The following is an 18,255-nucleotide window of genomic DNA, read 5'->3' as shown; positions in this document are numbered from 1 at the left end:
CGGACCCTATTGAGTTACATGCGACCACACTGTTAGTAAGCGCGGGTCGCATTTGTAACTCGGGGACCGCCTTTACGACTGCTCCCATTCACAACTCGGGGAGCGGCTGTATATGTATAATAGTTTGTATGTATGTGGACCAGATAACACAGAGAGAGCTTCATATCCAGCCCACAGTGGTAAATAAGCTAAGAATCACTGATTCAGAGGAAAGAGTTTCCTCCTGCTGAATCACCGAGATATTTTGCTGCAGCACCCGTTACTTGGGAGAACTCTAGATACTAAGTTCCACCCCTCTTAGTGTATGAGTTCTGATAAGTTTATAGCTCAAGGTCATGCTTCTGCAAGCCAGGAAAACATTGCAAATAGCATTGGGGACATAACTGTGAAAGTATAACGATTATATGATAATGTAAAAAAAAAACTATGCTGAAGAGTAGCTGTGCTTTATGGAAAACTTTTTAAAAATGTTATCCACCATCATTAGTTTGATATGTCATATTTTCTGTATCTCTCTTACTCTGGCCTTGTGATACCCTTGTTTTTGAAAACAAGGTATTTTTTGTCTGATAATTCCAAATGAACCTAAAATACAATCCTCTTTTTTACATCACAGTTGTTCTGGAAATGACCAAAGATCCATTACTTTCACAAGTGTCCTTATTTATGCAGGCAGGAAGACATCTGCATAAATTAGAATTAATAATTATTTACTAGTATGTGAAGATGTAATAATAAATAACACTTATATGATATATACATAACTGTTTCAAAACTCAATATTTTCGCATAATATCCACAATTCCCAAAGATACCAGTAACCAACAAGTGTTTTTTTCACTATCTGGATATTATTCATTAGGAGATTTTCCTCGTGTTTCTAGAGTCCTTAACTGAAATAATTTCTGTTTTTCTTCATTTAAATCATTGTTCTGGAATGAGGCTGGGGATGAGAGGTTCAGTATGCAGGCTGCCCCCGGGAGAGAGGATAACCCCAGCCCTCTGTCACTGCTGCAGCTTTGGGGCCAGGTTAGAAGTGCTGATGCAGCTGAAAAGGGCCCAGCTGTGAGAGAAGTGCATGTTCCCCGGTTAGGGGACAGACACACAAAGATAAACTGTTTGATAGACAGTATCAAAGAGATCTACATCTATACCTACAATTATCTATACCAGTATCAAAGAGGTCCACGTATGGCCCAAAAAATCATGATGTTCATCTGTTTTAGAATCAATAGACATCTTTGGCTGAGCTAATTTGCGGTAGATATCAAAAAAACTTGATAGATGTCAGGTGGCTGATGTATGGCTTTAGAGAGGGAGCTTAGCTTGTGCTTTATTGCTTCAGGCAATAGCAGTGAGTGGGTTACTTTTAAGTTTGAGTTAAACAGCATGGTCAGGATATTGCTCATGATGTTTGTATCCTGGTTCATCATTCATCATTGTTTTGTGTAGCTGTCTGGTGCCATTGCATCTGCCTGATCTGTCACACTCTTAACTGAAACTCTGTTTGTGCTTTCTCATTTTACAGTGCAAAAACTGTCTTTGAGATGTTACCTGACTCGCACTCAGTTTTCACTCTGTATACAACATTAAGTTGCCTCAAGTAGTATAGCTAAATCTGCTGAACCCTAGTAAATGCCATACAGAACTAATAAGAGTCTGTCTCTGGTGTAAACCTTCATTATTGCCCTTCTTCAGAATGCATGCCACCATGTAAAAACATATTTAAACAGGGGAGGAAATATTTAAATTGATGGATAAATAAGCAATTTTCATTGCACATTTAGTTTGTTGAAATGCATTGAAATATTAATTTAAATGACTTTGGATTTTTATCAGTATTTATTATTATAAAAATTTTTTGTCAAAATAAACCTCAAACAAGTAAATGCACTTGATCTGACTTTCAGAAGTATCAAGTACTGCTTATGTGTCCTGAATGAGTATTGGTACTGAGACTTGAGTCTCTTGATTATAACTGTTTCCTGGAACCACAGGCTTCTTAGCCTTTTTCTGCTGGTGTTTCCCCATTGGAGGACATTGAGGAAGATTCCCTTTACAGATGTGGGAATCTCCTCTACAACCATTCAGAGGGCCATACTTCAGTCAGGGTACGACTAGACTGCTGGGGTATGGGTTTCGGGATACCAGAGGTATCCCAAAAAAACTCTTCAGTGTCCAAGGAATGCGTTTACTCTTCCGCTTTCTTTTGCAGAAGAGCAAACGTGCTCTTTTGGAAGCCCCTGTATTCCTTGTTCTACGGAGAAGAAGGGGGCTTTCGAAAGAGGTTTTTTTTCCGACATTTGGCCCCGTCTAGACGAGCCAAATGTCGGAAAAGCCTCTTCTGATAAAACTATTGGAAAAATGTAGAGCGCATTTTACGTAGCTTTTTCCGACAAACAGATGTAGTCTAAACATACCTTCAGAGTCCTCATCCATGATGGGGATGGTGGGATCAGCTCCCGGTCCACCCTTTCACATATACCAGCTCCCAAGTGGCCATAATGAGATCCTTGGCAGCACATTGGCAGCAGTTTGCAAACACTCAAGCTCCCTTGCACTGAGAGGCATGGATGACATTCTCCTCTACTGAACCCCACACCCTCCAACACAAAGAAGCTTTTGAAGAACGGGACTAGGGTGGTTAGGGAGGCCACCCTTCAAACTCTTATTTCATCCTGACCTCTCAACCATAGCCATAAGTAGTCAACAATTTTGCCACTTTCTGGAGTTGGTGAAGATGGTGGCTGACATGTTTCAGATACTTCTTGAGGGCATTGAAGACTCACAAAAGTTCCTGAAATATCTGCAGTGGAGAAACTGCTTTGGAATCACTTCAAATGGGGCACCCATAGAGATACAATTCAAAGAAGAATAGGTTATTCACCCTGTTGAGCAACTGTAGTGGTACTTTGAATGATGGGCAATACTGAATTCCACTGAGGATTATGCACATGCACCATGTGCCCGAAGCTGGAATTTTTCAAAGTAGTACAGTATTGCTCAGTGGCCCACACACACATTCTTACATTGCCTCATGGTTTCACTCAAGGTGAAAAAGATGGGGGGTGGACCATCCACATCTCCAGTTTCTTCTCACAACTGCATGGACAGAAAAGGAAATGAGGATGGTTTGTGCACATAGTCCTATATATCCTTCATTGTATAGCATGATATTTTATGGAGCACATGCGTGGGCTGAATGAGTACTGACTGCTAACATAAAATCTCCAATGACATGGGCTCATGAAGCACATGAGCACCTGAAGTGGAACACCTCTAGTGACACAGAACTCAAAGAACTACAGATACTGCACAAAATGAGTAACCTCTTTTTTTTTCATGATTTCATATGTTCCTTTTTTAAAGTGAAATGAAAATGATCCATCCTTGGTTTGATGTCTTCCACTATGATAAAAAAAGGCCTCTCACCTTAGAGATACATTTCTTGAGACCTTGGATTAACCTACTTTCAACATCTATCAAGATGCTGCCCCCTCCCGCCTACCCCCGGTAGAAGGACTGTCAAGTGATTAGATTTTATATTGGAACTTGTGAGAGGGATTCTGTTCCTAGCTCTGCCACAGATTTCTTGTATGACTCTACGTATTTAGTCTCTCTTCCTCATCTCCTATCTGTAAAATAGCGATACTAGTATTTCCTTATCACAGAAGTCTGATGAGGATGAAATTACAGAAATGTAAGTCTGGAAGGGATCTTGACACGTCATCAGGTCCAGTTCCTTGCACTGAGGCAGAACTGGGTAAATTTAGACCATTCTTGACAGGTGTTTGAACAGCTGTTCTTAAAAACCTCCAATGACTAGGATTCCATGACCTTCTTTAGAAACCTACTTCAGAACTTAATTATTCTTATAGTTAGAAAGTGTTCTTTAAACTGTAAATCTCCATTTTCTTTGCTGCAAATTAAGTCTATTACTATTTGTCTGTACCTTGAGTGCACATGGAAAACAGTTGGTGACTGTCCTTTATAAAATAACTTTCTTCAAATACGTTACAAGCTATCACATCTGCTTTTCTTAAGACTATATATAGCTAGTTTCTTTAAACTTTCATTGTAGATCAAATTATCTAAATTTGTTATCATGTCTGCTGCTATTCTCTGAACTCCAGTTTGTTCACATCTTTCCTAAAGTATGGTGTCCAGAATTGGACACAGTACTTCAAGTGAGGCATAGAGCAATACACTTAGTTCTTCGAGTGCTAGCTCTTATCAATCCCAACCAGGAGTATGTGCGCCTCGTACACAATTGTCAGGTGTTTCTGCTAGCGCAGGGTTCAGCAACCTCTTCAAACCAAAGAGCCAAACTGTATCAGAAGTCAGAACAAGTGGTCAACAAAGAACCATATAAGAATGCTGATTTGCATGACTGAAAATATACAATGTAATACTATTGATAATTGACATAATGATTAATAATACCATAAATGAAACATTGTACTCACAGACTTTATTTAATGGGACTTCTGCTGCTGCATCTTTTCACACATTTCTTTGAAGTTTACATCATAACTGGCCAAATCCAACTTCATTCATGAAATTAGTCTGTCTTCTGTCAATCTTATGGCAGGGGGCTGGTGTTGTGAGGATGCAGGAGGGTTGTGGAGTACAAGGAGTTCAGGGCAGGAGATTAGATGTGTGATGGACTCAGCTCAATGTTGGGGTGTGTAGAGGTGCAGGAGTGTTGTGGAGGGGACTGGTGATGTGGGGGGGCAGGAGTCCAGGGATGTGGGGATGAGCAGGACTCAGGACAACAGGTTCAGGTGTATGATGGGCTCAGAGTTGGTGTGTGCGGGGGTGCAGGAGTGTTATGATTCTGTAACCAGGTGGGGGCTGGGTCCCAAATGGGGGCTTATTGGCCAGGCTTCATTTTTAAATCAAGTAAAAGATTATGTCCAACACAATAGGTTTCAACGTTGTCTTGATTTATGGCAAGAATGGGGAACCTTTTTTGGGTCAGGGGCCACTGACGCACAGGAAAATCAGTTGGAAACCACACAAGTGAGAAGCAAAAAAAAAAGAAACTCCAACCTCCCCTCTCCCCCTAACTGAAATGCCTCACTCCCCTGGTACTCCAGCCCTATAGTGGGGTGAGGGGCAGGGAGGACTGAGGTTCAAGGCCTCAGGCCAGATTTACTCTTCTGGGGTTTCAGGGTTAGTGGATATTGTGGGCCCCCCTAGGCTCTGGGGTGGGGCCAAAAATGAGATATTAAGTGTGTGGGACAGGGCTATCAGTGAATGGGATAGGGATAGGAGGGAAGGACCTGGGCGGGAGGAGATGGTGCGTAGGAGGGAGTGAGGGTGCCAGGTCCAGCCAGGGATCAAGCTGGCTGTCTGGGGGAGGGAGAGGGCAGAGAGATTCCGGTCAGGTGGGAAAGGCAGGGGGTGTCTGGCCAGAGAGCTGGGGATAGGGAGGATTTTGGCCATGAGGCTTGGGGCAGGAGGGATTTTGGCTAGGGGGCAGGGGCTGTGTGGCCAGGAGAAGTGAATGTCGGGGTGAGGATCTGGAGGGGCACTTACACAGTGCCTGCCATGAGGCACGCAAACAAGTAACACACCTTCTATTCCCATTCCCCGGAAGCCTCCTGGAAGGATTCTCAGGGGAAGCCTCCAGGGAAGTGTTTCTCAGAGGGATGATAAAGGCCAGTGCACCCGGAGCCATTTTGGCTGCTTATTTCCCACATGCAGAGGGAAGGAGAAGAGCAGTGCACCAAGACTTTTTTTGTTCTGCTTGTTCCCTGCAGGCTGGTTCCAGTGCAGAGCCTTGAGACTTTGTCCCTGTCTGTCTGTCCACCTCCCACCCCCCTGGGAAGCCGGAACTCCACTCTTGCGGGGGGAGGGGGGAGGCTGTAAGGTGGTAGCACCAGTGCAGGCTCCCTGCTGCTAGGGTTGCCAGGTGTCCGATATTTACCCAGACAGTCTGGTATTTTTGCCTCCTGTTGGGTAAAAAAAAAAAAAAAAAATTTAGAGAATACCAGAAACCTAAAATGTCTGGTGTATTCTGATTGTTTTTCCCCAGCCAGGAGGCGAAAATGCTGGGCACCTGGCAACCCTACAAACACTCAGCGCCCGGCCCCCACCCTCCCGGCTCCCAACACCCCCAGACCCCATGCTTACCTGGTTCCGCAACGTTGCTGGCACAAAATGGCTGCCGACCAAGGGGAAGCACTCACTATCCCTACATTCATTCTGAAAGGGTATATGCTGTTTTAATGTTTTTTTTTTTTTCTTCTTAATGAGTCTTGGAGTCCTTTTTTTTTTTTTTTTTTTCTCTCTCTCTCTCTCTCTCTCTCTCTCTCTCTCCTCAACAACTTTGGTTTCTTCCCCCTGCCTCCCCCCCGCTTTATTTTCCTTCAACAGAATTTTTTCCCGTTTTTGGGGGGGGGGGGGGAGGAGTATTTTTGTTTCAACCTTCTTTCAACCCTGCTTGCTGCAGGAGGGGTGGGACGGCTGAGTTGGGGCTCCAGAAGAAACCTATCTAGCTCCGTAGAGAGCCATATTTGGCTTGTGAGCCATAAGTTGCAGATCCCTGCGCTAGCAGTACTTGTTTGATTAGATATGGAGCCACATGGAGTTATGCCTTCATGGCTGTGTACATAGGTCTCTGCCAATGCACTTCAATTCCTTCTTACCACCAGTGACAGTCGTTAGACCTGCTTTCTTCTTTGGCTATGGCAAACAATCCTCTAGTAGACTGTCCTGTTGTACTTGTAAAGGCTTTATTTAGAGTAAATTTTTAAAGTAGTTTTTATAGCTAGATAGCTAGGTTTCTATTGGGATCCCACCACCATGTTCTTTCCCTCCTGGAGACCAGGGCATATACCACACTAACAATTCTGTGCATTTTTACTCCGCTTATGCTGATTTAAAATTTTGACGAGTATATTATTTAAAATATAATAGTTCAGAAATAATATTAAATTGATTTTAAATTAGAGATGTGAATGGTTAACTGACAGGTGGGAGGCTGCTCCTACCCAGCTAGCTAGAGCAGCTCCCCACCCACCCCGGTTTAAGCCGTTAACTGGTTAGACATAACAGTTAGCCACTTGACTGATTACACAGGATTTTAAAATTTTAAATTGAGTTTGTCATTAAAATAGAAAGTTTGCCTTTTTCTTTCTTCTAATTATTTTTTTAAAAAATACCTCAAATTAGAAAGTACAAAAAAATTGTAATTGAGTAAAAGATATTACAACTTGAAACAGGAGAATATATCTACTTAAGGAATTTTGGAGATATAGGTTTTCTAATGTTTGTTTCCCTTCCCTAGTTTGAAAAAGAAAAACAACATGACATTCGTTCCTTCTTTTCTCCAAAACCATCTACTGAGAAAAAACGCAAAATTGACTCTCTGGATAAATCACTGAATTTTAGCTTAGGGGATTTTAAAGTCACATCGGGAATGGAGATAGAGGGGAGCAAGCATATGAATTCCAAAGAAAGAATTGATGTGAACACAATTTGTTATGAAGATGACAGTGAACCTGAAGTTAAAAGACCAAGAGCCATCAGTACACCAACAGGAAGCAGCTCCAGTAAGAAAAAGAAAAAATCTTTGTCTGGAAAAACAAACTTTTTGTATACAGAAAAAATGGATCATGGTATTTCTGATGGCTTACTGTCTAATTCAAGGGAAAAAACATCTTCAGCCAAAGCCTGGTGTTGTAGTCTTTGCACTTACACTAATAATTCATTACTAACTTACTGTGAAATCTGTGAATGTCCTCGTAGCAATGATGGTGAGTAACTCATGTTGCACACTGCAACTGAATAGTCATATTTGTATTTTGTTTTGCTTCAGATATTATGTTTTTGTAATGAAATACATGAGTATTTAAAAATTCAGACAAAATATGAAGAACAAAATCATCACATGAGTTGGAATCTTTGAAAATGTCACCTGATTTTGGTCAGGAACTTATTTCTGAAAGTTCTTGTGATCTGACATTAACTTAGCACAAATCAGGGATGTAAGCGATTAGTCAACTAACCGATAAGCAAATGCTTATCGGATAGTTGACTAAAGACTCAACTAATCACTCTCCCCCCCCCCCCCCCCTTACTGCCTCTATCAGAGAGAGGCAGCTAGGTTGGGGAGCAGGATCAAATGCTGGGGGAAGCTGGTTTAAACAGAAATAATAACAGTTACTGCCCTTATTTTATTTTTGAAACAACATAATCAACTAAAGGACATCTTTTAAAGTTCAGTTCTCACTAGCAAAACAGAAAATGACCCTTAGACAATTACTGGTCCTGCTGAGCTTATTGTACAATGTACAGTTTTTATTCACCATATCTACTGTTTTATATTTCAAAATTAAGATGCATATATAACCTGCATGTCTGTACCTCTTTAAAACTAACTATTAGCATGTAAGAGGATCATATTAGTTTAGAGATGTTAAGTAGTGGTTAATAAGCTAATCGAATAATCGATGGAATTTCCATCGACTACTTGATTAGTCGAAAAGGGGGTTAGCTCCTGGGGACTCATGAGCCGGGACTGGGCAGGCTCTTAATACATTTAAAAGGCAGAGTCACAGCAGGGGATCTGGTGTGAGCCAAGACTAAGCAGTCCTGGCTTACACCGGATCCCAGACTGCTGTGATTCTGCTCTTACAGCTTTTAAAAAGCAGAGCCACAGCGGTCTGGGACCCAGCACAAGCCCTATGGAGATGGTGCTGGAAGGAACCAGCTTTTAAGTTGGCATGCCCCAGCACGAGCTCTTGCTCCCCACTCCTTGCTGCCTCTAATATACAGGCAGCAAGTCGGGGGGGGGGGGGGGGGGCAAGTAGTTGAGTAGTGACTTGGCTTATGGCTTACATTGCTAATTATTTTGCTACAGGGTTCTCATTAATGGACACAGTCCAGTTCTTAGGTGACACAGTTATAAAATAAATGCCATTACCACAGTTGGTATGATTGTTCACAGTTTCAGCAGTGGAGATCAAGGATAGTTTGTGTCATGGACTTGGAATATCTGTTCACTTCTCTGGCTGATACACATGGCTGATACACAGTGCCTGTGCAATGTCTATTCCATAGAGCAGGAGTGGGGAATCTGAGTCCTGGAGGCTGGATGCGGCCTCCAGCTTACCTGGATCTGGTCCCTGAGGCTCGGGGCTTCCCCCCAATATTGGGGAGCCGTCAATGATGCTCCAGTCCCCTGCAGAGATGAAGCACACAATCTACTAGCCTGGACCCCCTCCCCCCACCCCCCAAGGTTCTGGTGTGTGAAGGGAATGTAGGAAATGTCTTTCTGTTTTTCAGTCAGCGGGCCACATCAGTGAGAGGGGGATCCTCCAACTGATTTTTTTTTTTTTTTTTTTTGTGGGTCAGTGGCCCCCAACCCAAAGAAGGTCCACCCCTGCCATAGAGGACTGATGGCATTGGAAACACGAATCTGGCACGTCTCATAACCACTAAAATTGCCTTAACATTATAGAAACTAAAATAATTATATTGGTTCTAATTGATTTCACAGACTTAAGTTCTGGTTTCTAAAATAAAATATATTTGCTGTGGGTAGGAGAGAGAGGAATCAATTGATCTATACATTTTCCTAAGATGAATAAGTACTGCATAAGTGGAAATTTACAAGTTGTATTGAAATGTGTTAATATTAGGAATAATATGCTGAATAATTATTAATTTTCAACTTCATGCAGATTAAATTATTTGTAATATTGATGTTTAAACTTAAACATTACAAACTTCAGGTGTTTAATAGTTTACAATTATTTGTTATTGTAGCCAATCTAAATCTAATTTCTTTTATGGCACAGCTATTGTTCAGAACTAACTGCTGGATTATTACAACCAAAATACATTTTATGATACTTTATATATCAAATATAAAATTAATATTACTACCTAATGATTACTACCTAATGATTATTTACTTACATATTTTTATAGAAATAAAGTAAAAATGATCACTTTGCTATGTTTAACTATAGATAAAAAGAATACAAATCAAATAAATGATCCTCCTATGCTGAGTGAAGGAGACAATGCATCACAGGACTCTAAAAATATCAAAGATATAGCAATATGCAATGCAGACCATGAGAGAGAAGACTTAGCACAAACATCGACTGAACCATCTGATGAGAGCACTGGAGAAATAGCAAATGTTGTTGAAAATGAACCTGAAGAATGTGTGCAAAAGCTTAAAGAAGGTAAAGAAAAATAGGATTCCTAGCAGAGCAAACCTACCATAACTGTTATGCAGAATTACGTTAAACATAAACACTGGGATATAGAATCATTTTTAGCAAAGTTTTGGAAACTGTATATTTGAAATAGAAAAGCTGATGTATGCAGAATGATGACTAGATTTCTGATTTTCACTGTAGTACAGCCACATGATTTGTCAGGTGGGTTAAACCAAGTATTGTCATCCAACTGTGGCAGAACCACAGATATACAAAGTATTGTTTACAGTTTGATTTTGGGTTATGAGACAAGTAAAACCTATGAGCAGCTGCCAGTTAGCAAACGCTTAGTCCATGTACAGTGTTGTTATTTTATTGAACTTTGTGGCTGCAGATACTAGTCTGTAGTTCTTATACACCACATAAATCAGAAACACACATCAGGATAAAAATATAAACGTCTTTTTCATTTCTCTTATTTTTCCTTTAATTTTCTCCTGCCCATCTTTTCTATGGGTTTTTTTTTACTTCATTTATTTATTTGTAGTAGCAGGATGCAGTGAATTTTTGAAGTATGCATCATTGTTCTTGATTGGCTTGTAGGTTTCTGCGGTCATACTGAGCGGTTACTCGGCAGTTAGATACAGAAGCTGTGTGATATGCAGAATGCCTGCTGTTCATGTTCGTTCTTACGGAAACAGTTTTTGTCACTGTAAAACTATATATCATGTATGGCAAAGCCATGGGGAAAAAATGCATGATTTCACATTATAGTCACAGAAAACCTTGCTGCCACATATTAATATTTTGTTAGTTTGCTTTGATTTTGTTGCCTTTGAAATAGGATTAGATTAAAGCAAACTAGCAGACTCTTAATGCTCCTCAGCAAGGTACATATAAATGGCAAAAATTCATTGATACTTGGCGGTGGTGACTTTGCACAGTCTAGTAGTTGAAATAAATGACAAAATTCACAGGTTCCATGAAAATGACCACCATGACAGAACCTTATCCTTATTCAGTTTAAAGACTAACAAAACTTGTAGATAGTATCATGAGGTTTCTTGGGTACAACCCACTTCTTCAGATGACTGGAGTATTAGAAGCTCAAATCCAAGAATAAATAAGGGACGGTGGCAGAGGAGAAGAGGAAAAAATGTGGATTCGATTGTTCAGGTTACACGAAGCTGATAAAAGCAATTTGCATCTCTATAAGCACCCATTGGTTGGTTGGTTGGCTGAGTCATTAAGATGTGGAAAGTAGTGTGCGAGCCAGCAGATATCTTTATTCATTCCTCTCTGATAAGAATCAAACTTGTATATGAAGTTAAGTTCCAGCCCTTCCCTGTGTATTTGGCTTGTGGAATTGGCCTGAAACAATACTGTGACTTGGACATCAATTAATGAGTGGCCGAGCAGGTTAAAGTGTTCTCCAGCAGATTTCTGTGTGTTGCCTTTTCAGATATCTGATTTGTGTCCATTAATTCTTTCCCGTAGAGACTGTCCAGTTTGGCCAATATACGTGGCAGTGGGGCATTGCTGGCATTTGATGGCAGAGATCACATTAGTGGATGTGCAGTTAAATGAGCCTCTGATGTGGTGTTTGATGTGGTTGGGTCCAGTGATGAAATCACTTGTGTAGACGTGTGTACAGTGTTGGCACCAGGGCTGATTGCAGGGGTGGGATCCTGGATGATTATGATGTAGTGTCCCCACTGTCATGTATATTCGACAAACTGGACAGTCTCTACCCCATTTCTGATCTTCCACTGCACAGCTCTCCTATTCACGGAGTCATAGTGTGACTGCAACCTGACTTGCCCATCTGGCCAGGTCACTGTGTGATTTTTTTTCCCCTCTCTGCACAAGCAGCATCAGGCAATCCTCACATCCACTGCCCAGACTGTGTCACTCCCATAGTGAATCAGGTAGTCTTCCTGTTGATTGCTCCCCCTTCCCCAGTAGTGCCACTCTGTAGCCGATGGCAAAGAAGCCAGGCTGCTCCCTAAAGAGCCCAAGAGTGAGCAATTAAGGTATGGATTTTCACCAACCCTACTACTGTCTTCCCTGGACTACTTGAAATGTACAGACTTTACCATAGGGACATTGTTCCATGGCTCCAGGCCCCAGATCAGAAGGACCCCATTTGACAATGGGGAGCCCAAGGTATCCTAAAAAGCTGACCCTGGAGCAGGGAAAGGAGTGTATTTCCCAGCATTCCATTGGCAGCTAACAGGAAAGGGAGGAAGAGTGAGTGGGAGAACCTGTGAGTCATGCTGTGAATGGAGAGTTGACTGCAAGAAGGGGCTGGTTCTGTTAGTGGAAAATGTGTGCACAGGGTAATAGACAACTTTAGCCCAGTTCTCATCCTCAGAAGCCTTGCCCAGACAGAATATGGGGTACTAGTGGCTTTGGCATACTGCCCCTGAAAAAGGAATTGGATGTACTGAGTGGACATTGCACATCCAGCCTGAAGCCTATCCAGGGAGATACGTGGACCCCACCAGAAGAGGTTAATATATGTAAGGGAAGAAAGTCTCTATTAGAGGACTTAGATGGCTTTAGATACAATGCCAGGCACACAGAAGAATTTGACTGTATTTCCGCAGCTGTGGAAGCAGAAATGGGCTTTTTTCCCCCAGATTTATCTAATATGCAGAAGGAAATCTAGCACCCACCTTCCAGATTTGAACAAGAGCGCTCAAGTTTAATGTGGGTTGTTGTTACATCATTTCTCCAAAATCAAATACTGATCCTCTGTAACTTATTTTAGAAAAAGTAGGATATAGTTGACCAACAAATGCTGGCATCTTCCCAGTGAAAACTGGGACGAGAGTTGTTATTTTCAGCTGCCACTAACAGCTGTTTGTTTGTGGGACAGTTTTAGAATAAGGATCTAGGTATCTTTCAGTCACACAAACTGAAAATTGTTCCACTTTATTGGATGCTGGGGAAGGGATTTGTCAGAACTGATCAGCATAGCTGCTGGCTGTGGAACTTTGAGTTGAGACCAGGACCATATACAAGTGACTGGTGAAATAAGGTGGTCCTGGAAACATAGCTATAGAGTGTCTAGATAAGGAAGGAGATAAATCTGTGGGTTCTCTCCCTTGATCACTGACATTTCTGGTCACTGTAGACACTGGTAAACCCACATAGGTGTACAGATCAGTGAGGAAAACTGGAGGCTGAAGAAGCTCCATAGAGCAGTACATACAGTCTTGCAGAGGTATGTAATCAAAGTGAAAAATGCTTGAGACTCAGAACCAGGTACAGTAAAACTCCGATAGTCCGGCATCCAACTGTTCGGCACTCTCGATACTCTGGCATCAAAATGCCAAGCACTCCTGACTAGCTGATTAAAAAGCCACCGCTCGGTATACGTGCTGGCTGTAACCAGACGGAGCATAAGCATGGGGCGGCAGGGGGAGTGGGATTGTGTTACAGTATGGAGAAGAGTGTTTTGCTTCAGCAAAGGGGAAAGGGGAGGAGGAGGATCAGGTTACAACACAGAGGAGACGGGAGAGGGACGGAGATTGTGTCCTGGCCACCTGTTAAGCCATGTAGCTGTACTGGACCTCCCGATTCTCCGTCAAATCTGATAATCCGGTACCACCTACGTCCAAAAGGTGCCGGATTATCGGAAGTCTACTGTATATTGCAACACTGACACAGTGGGCCCATGTCTGAATGGGCCAATAATGACACTTTTAGGCCCACAAATATGTTTAGCACTGGGCCTACAAAAATGTTAATCTAGCCCTGCTTTAAATACAGTCTTGTAATGAATTACTATTGATACACAAATAGCATTCAGTTGCTGTAATCGGAGTCAAGGTCCTCTTGAGATAGGTCTGATATAAACACATAGAAGAACATGCCCCCTGTACCCTTACAACCTAAGGATAGAAAGGTGTCACATGCTAGAACAGACCAAACTGCTGCACAACAGAAGTAATAACTAGTATATTATACCATTAGAGACATCATTAGATATAAGTGTATTAGCAAGATAGTGCTTAATTTGCTAGAACCCTATCTAAGTTTTAATTCTAAGTACCACACTAAATATAAAATACTTTTATGTGGCTCTCATGACTTCTAGATCAGGTTAACCTGTTTCTGTTACTGATGTGCTTTTATTTCCTTTTTGTTCCAAGTAATGAAAATAGATGTATTTTGAAAAAAAAACTTTTACTATTTTTATAGGAATTGAAGATAACTCAGATACTTTTCCAGTGTATGTTGAGTTGAAGTTCTGTGCAAGCAGGAATACCGATAGAATTCATCTCTATACAACGGTAAGCATCACAATGCTCAATCTATAAAGGTTTCACATACTGGTATGCTTTATTATAGGAAAACATTTTACTTTGTAATAATAAAAGATTTTCAACATATGTATTGATATTTTAATTTTCTCACTTCATAAGGCCTGGGTAGCACCAGATGGTTGAATACAGAATGAAATAGACTATATATGTATCAGTAAAAGATTAGAAACATCTGTGATAGATGCTAGAGGTTTTTAGAGGAGCAGACATAGGTAGTGACCATTATTTACTGAAGGCAAGCATTAGATAAAAACATAAAAAGCTGTAAAGAAAGCTTGACTGGCCCAAGCCATTGACATAAAAAAGCTCCAAGAGAACTACATAAAGTATGGGGGTGGGTCCATCACAACCATTCTTCGTGAAGAACAATCTGGTTTTAGGTGAGGTTGTTCATGCACAGATGCGATTTTCACTTTAAGAAGGATTATTTGAAAATGCCAGTGAATTTTAAGGAACTCTCTTTATTAATTTCATAGACTTTCAAAAAGCATAAAACGTGTAAACATGGATACAATGTGGAAAACTGCTGAGCAGTATGGAATTCTAATTAAACTTATCAACATAATGAAGGCATTTTACACTAACTCCAAATGTTCTATTAAAATTAATAGCAGATTAAGTAAGCCATTTGAAATTAAGGCAAGGGTGCATCAGGTTTCCATTCTTGTACTTGCTCCTCATTGATTATAGTCTGCAGTGATGTAAGAACAGTCTTCTACATATTGCACTTCCCTAAATTGGGACTCTGATCCAGCAGGATCATGGATATTCCTGGATCAGAGTCCTGGGTTCAGGAACCTAGAGGCAGAAGGGCCAGCAGCTGAGAGCCATGCTGGGCTTTTTCAGCCCAGCGGCACTGATGGTAGTGGGGCCACAGCAGGCTGGGACAGGCTGAGGCAATGTGGGATGGGGCCAGGGCTGGGGACAATTTCCCTCTTTCAGGACCAGTCAGGTCCTGAGGGTGCCAGACCAGGAAGGTCCAACCTGTACATGAAAATGCTGAAGGACTTCAAGGATGCACAAATGAAGAAGGCAAAACTGCAATTCAATGTAAAGAAATGTATAAACATAGTAATTGGAGATATGGATTTAAACATCAAACTCACGATGAATGTCTAGAAAGGGTGGGTTGATTCATATATCTTGGAAGCACAGTAAGCCAAGATGGTACACGCTCTGAGGAAATAAGGATAAGAATCGGCAAAGTGAACACAGCTTCTGGTAAACTTAGGAACATTTGAAAACTTAATACCATGTCCTTGCATACAAAATTAAGCATCTACTTAGCTGTCATTGTAACCATGGCAAGCTACAGCAGTGAAACCTGGCAACTTTACAAAACAGATGCTTAGAAGTTAGATACATTTCATCATAGTTGCTTGTGGAGAATATTAGGAGTGAGCTATGAGGAACAGTACTGATTATGGCTCTCTATAGGAAGCCAGAAGATTCACCAAGAAAGAGGAGTAGACCTAGGATGACTTGGAAGTATATGATTATTAACAACATAGAAGAATTTAATATGAAATGGGAAGACTTATGTCACGTGGCAGCTGATAAGCAAGTATGGAGAATGTGGGTAGCCCAGTGTGCTGAAATTATGGGATGGATTAAGGTCTAAAGTAATTTTTTAATTAACTGAGCGGTAGAAAAATTAGGCTATTTGTCTTCTAGTTCTTATCCATCATGTCATAATAGTTCACTAAACATGAACTTTATGCTCTTAGCTTACAGATAACATTTTTTTTCTCAATAGATATATTTTTGAAGGCTGATACATTGTATCATCTGTTGAAGTAAAAATGTTAGTGGTCTATAAGGTTTCTTCACTGTAAAATAGGATTTCATTACAAGTTAATAGAATGGCAAACTTTTTCTCTTATTTTGTAAAAATCTTGCCCATATAATTACTGCTAATGTGAGTTGAAGAATGCTTTTACAGGGCCTTCTTTCTGTAAAGGGAGTCTTTCTCATTGATATAAATAGACTCTGTATCAGGATCTTGAAAATGGTTCTATATAATCTAGATCAGTGTTTCTTAATGTGTGCTGTGAAATCACTTTGAGAAACACATTGCTTCCCGCAGCTCCCCTTGGCTGCAAAGGACAAAATGGAGCCAATGGGAGCCGCGAGGCTCCGTGGCTGCGGCACCAGTAAATAAACAAACCAGGGCAGCCAGTTAATGTGTTTCTCAAAGTGATTTCATGGCACACTTTCAGAAACACTGATATCTTCTGCTAAAGTGCTATCTGGTAACTTTTGAATATGCCACCATGTGCTGTTTGAGAATTGTTTTACCAAAAACAGTTTTCACCAATGGTCAGGAACCACATCATAGTCTTGCACCAAACTCTACCAGGGTGAAAAATAGAAATCCCTAGTTGGACTTGAAATTTGTGTTTACTTATATGACTAAGCCATCTTCCTTGATGAAAACTAGAAGAAAACTATTTTCTATTACTTTTTCATTGATTTTGGAAATATGTACAATTTAAAATTACATGTTTGTGTGACTCTGATTTGGTTTCTAAATCAAAAAGCTGTCTGAAAGGTCCAGCCCAGCAGGTATTGATCAACAGCTCGATGTCAGGATGGCAGTCGGTTTCTAGCGGAATGCCCAAGGTTCAGTTCTGGGACTGGTTTTGTTCAACATCTTTATTAATGACCTGGATGAGGGGATGGATTGCACCCTCAGCAAGTTTGCGGATGACGCTAAGCTAGGGGGAGAGGTAGATACATTGGGGGGCAGGGATAGAGTCCAGAGTGACTTAGACAAATTGGAGGATTGGGCCACAAGAAATCTGATGAGGTTCAACAAGCACAAGTGTAGAGTCCTGCACTTGGGACAGAAGAATCCCAAGTATTGTTACAGGCTGGGGACCGACTGGCTAAGTAGCAGTTCTGCAGAAAAGGGCCTGGGGGTTACAGTGGATGAGAAGCTGGATATGAGTCAACAGTGTGCCCTTGTAACAATGAAGGCTAATGACATATTAGGTTGCACTACGAGGAGCATTGCCAGTAGATCCAGAGATGTGATTCATCCTCTTTATTCGGCTCTGGTGAGACCACATCTGGAGTATTGTGTCCAGTTCTGGGCCCCCAATTACAGGAGGAATGAGGATGCATTGGAGAGGGTCCAGCGGAGGGCTACCAAAATGATTAGGGGCTGGAGCATATGACTTACGAGGAGAGGCTGAGGGAGTTGGGTCTATTTAATCTGCAGAAGACAAGAGTGAGGGGGGATTTGATAGCAGCCTTCAACTTCCTTAAGGGAGGTTCCAAACAGGCTTGGACAGAGGCTGTTCACAGTAGTAATGGATGTCAGAACAAGGAACAATGGTCTCAAGCTGTGGTGTGAGAGGTCCAGGTTGGATATTAGGAAAAACTATTTCACTAGGAGGGTGGTGAAGTACCAGAATGGGTTACCTAGGGAAGTAGTGGAGTCTCCATCCCTAGAGGTGTTTAAGTCTCGGCTTGACAAAGCTCTGGCTGGATTGATTTAATTGGGATTGGTCGTGCCTTAGGCTGGGGGCTGGACTTGATGACCTCCTGAGGTCTCTTCCAGCTCTGTGGTTCTATGATTCTAAATGGTTTTCAATAACAGCCATCTTTCACTTAGATAAAATATTAGTTGCTATTGTATACCAGTAAATGTTGGATCAGAGTTGTAGTCAGAAGTATTCTTGAAAATGTTCAAAAGGGTAATACAAATTTATTGGCAAAACATTCATAGATTCCAG

At 41.2% G+C, this 18,255-nt stretch overlaps 1 protein-coding gene across 1 annotated transcript in view; it reads left to right on the top strand.

Moving 5' to 3' along the window:
* Positions 1–18,255, top strand: part of ZRANB3 (zinc finger RANBP2-type containing 3) — a 124,610-nt gene that overhangs the window by 75,669 nt on the left and 30,686 nt on the right. The window contains exons 13-15 of the mRNA XM_075933286.1: positions 7,295–7,763; positions 9,984–10,205; positions 14,391–14,482. Of these exons, the coding sequence (XP_075789401.1) occupies positions 7,295–7,763; positions 9,984–10,205; positions 14,391–14,482 (783 nt within the window). The remainder of the gene's footprint in view (positions 1–7,294; positions 7,764–9,983; positions 10,206–14,390; positions 14,483–18,255) is intronic.

Source organism: Pelodiscus sinensis, chromosome 7 (genome assembly GCF_049634645.1).
Source record: "Pelodiscus sinensis isolate JC-2024 chromosome 7, ASM4963464v1, whole genome shotgun sequence".
NCBI lineage: Eukaryota > Metazoa > Chordata > Testudines > Trionychidae > Pelodiscus > Pelodiscus sinensis.
This window is presented reverse-complemented; position numbering and strand designations above follow the sequence as displayed.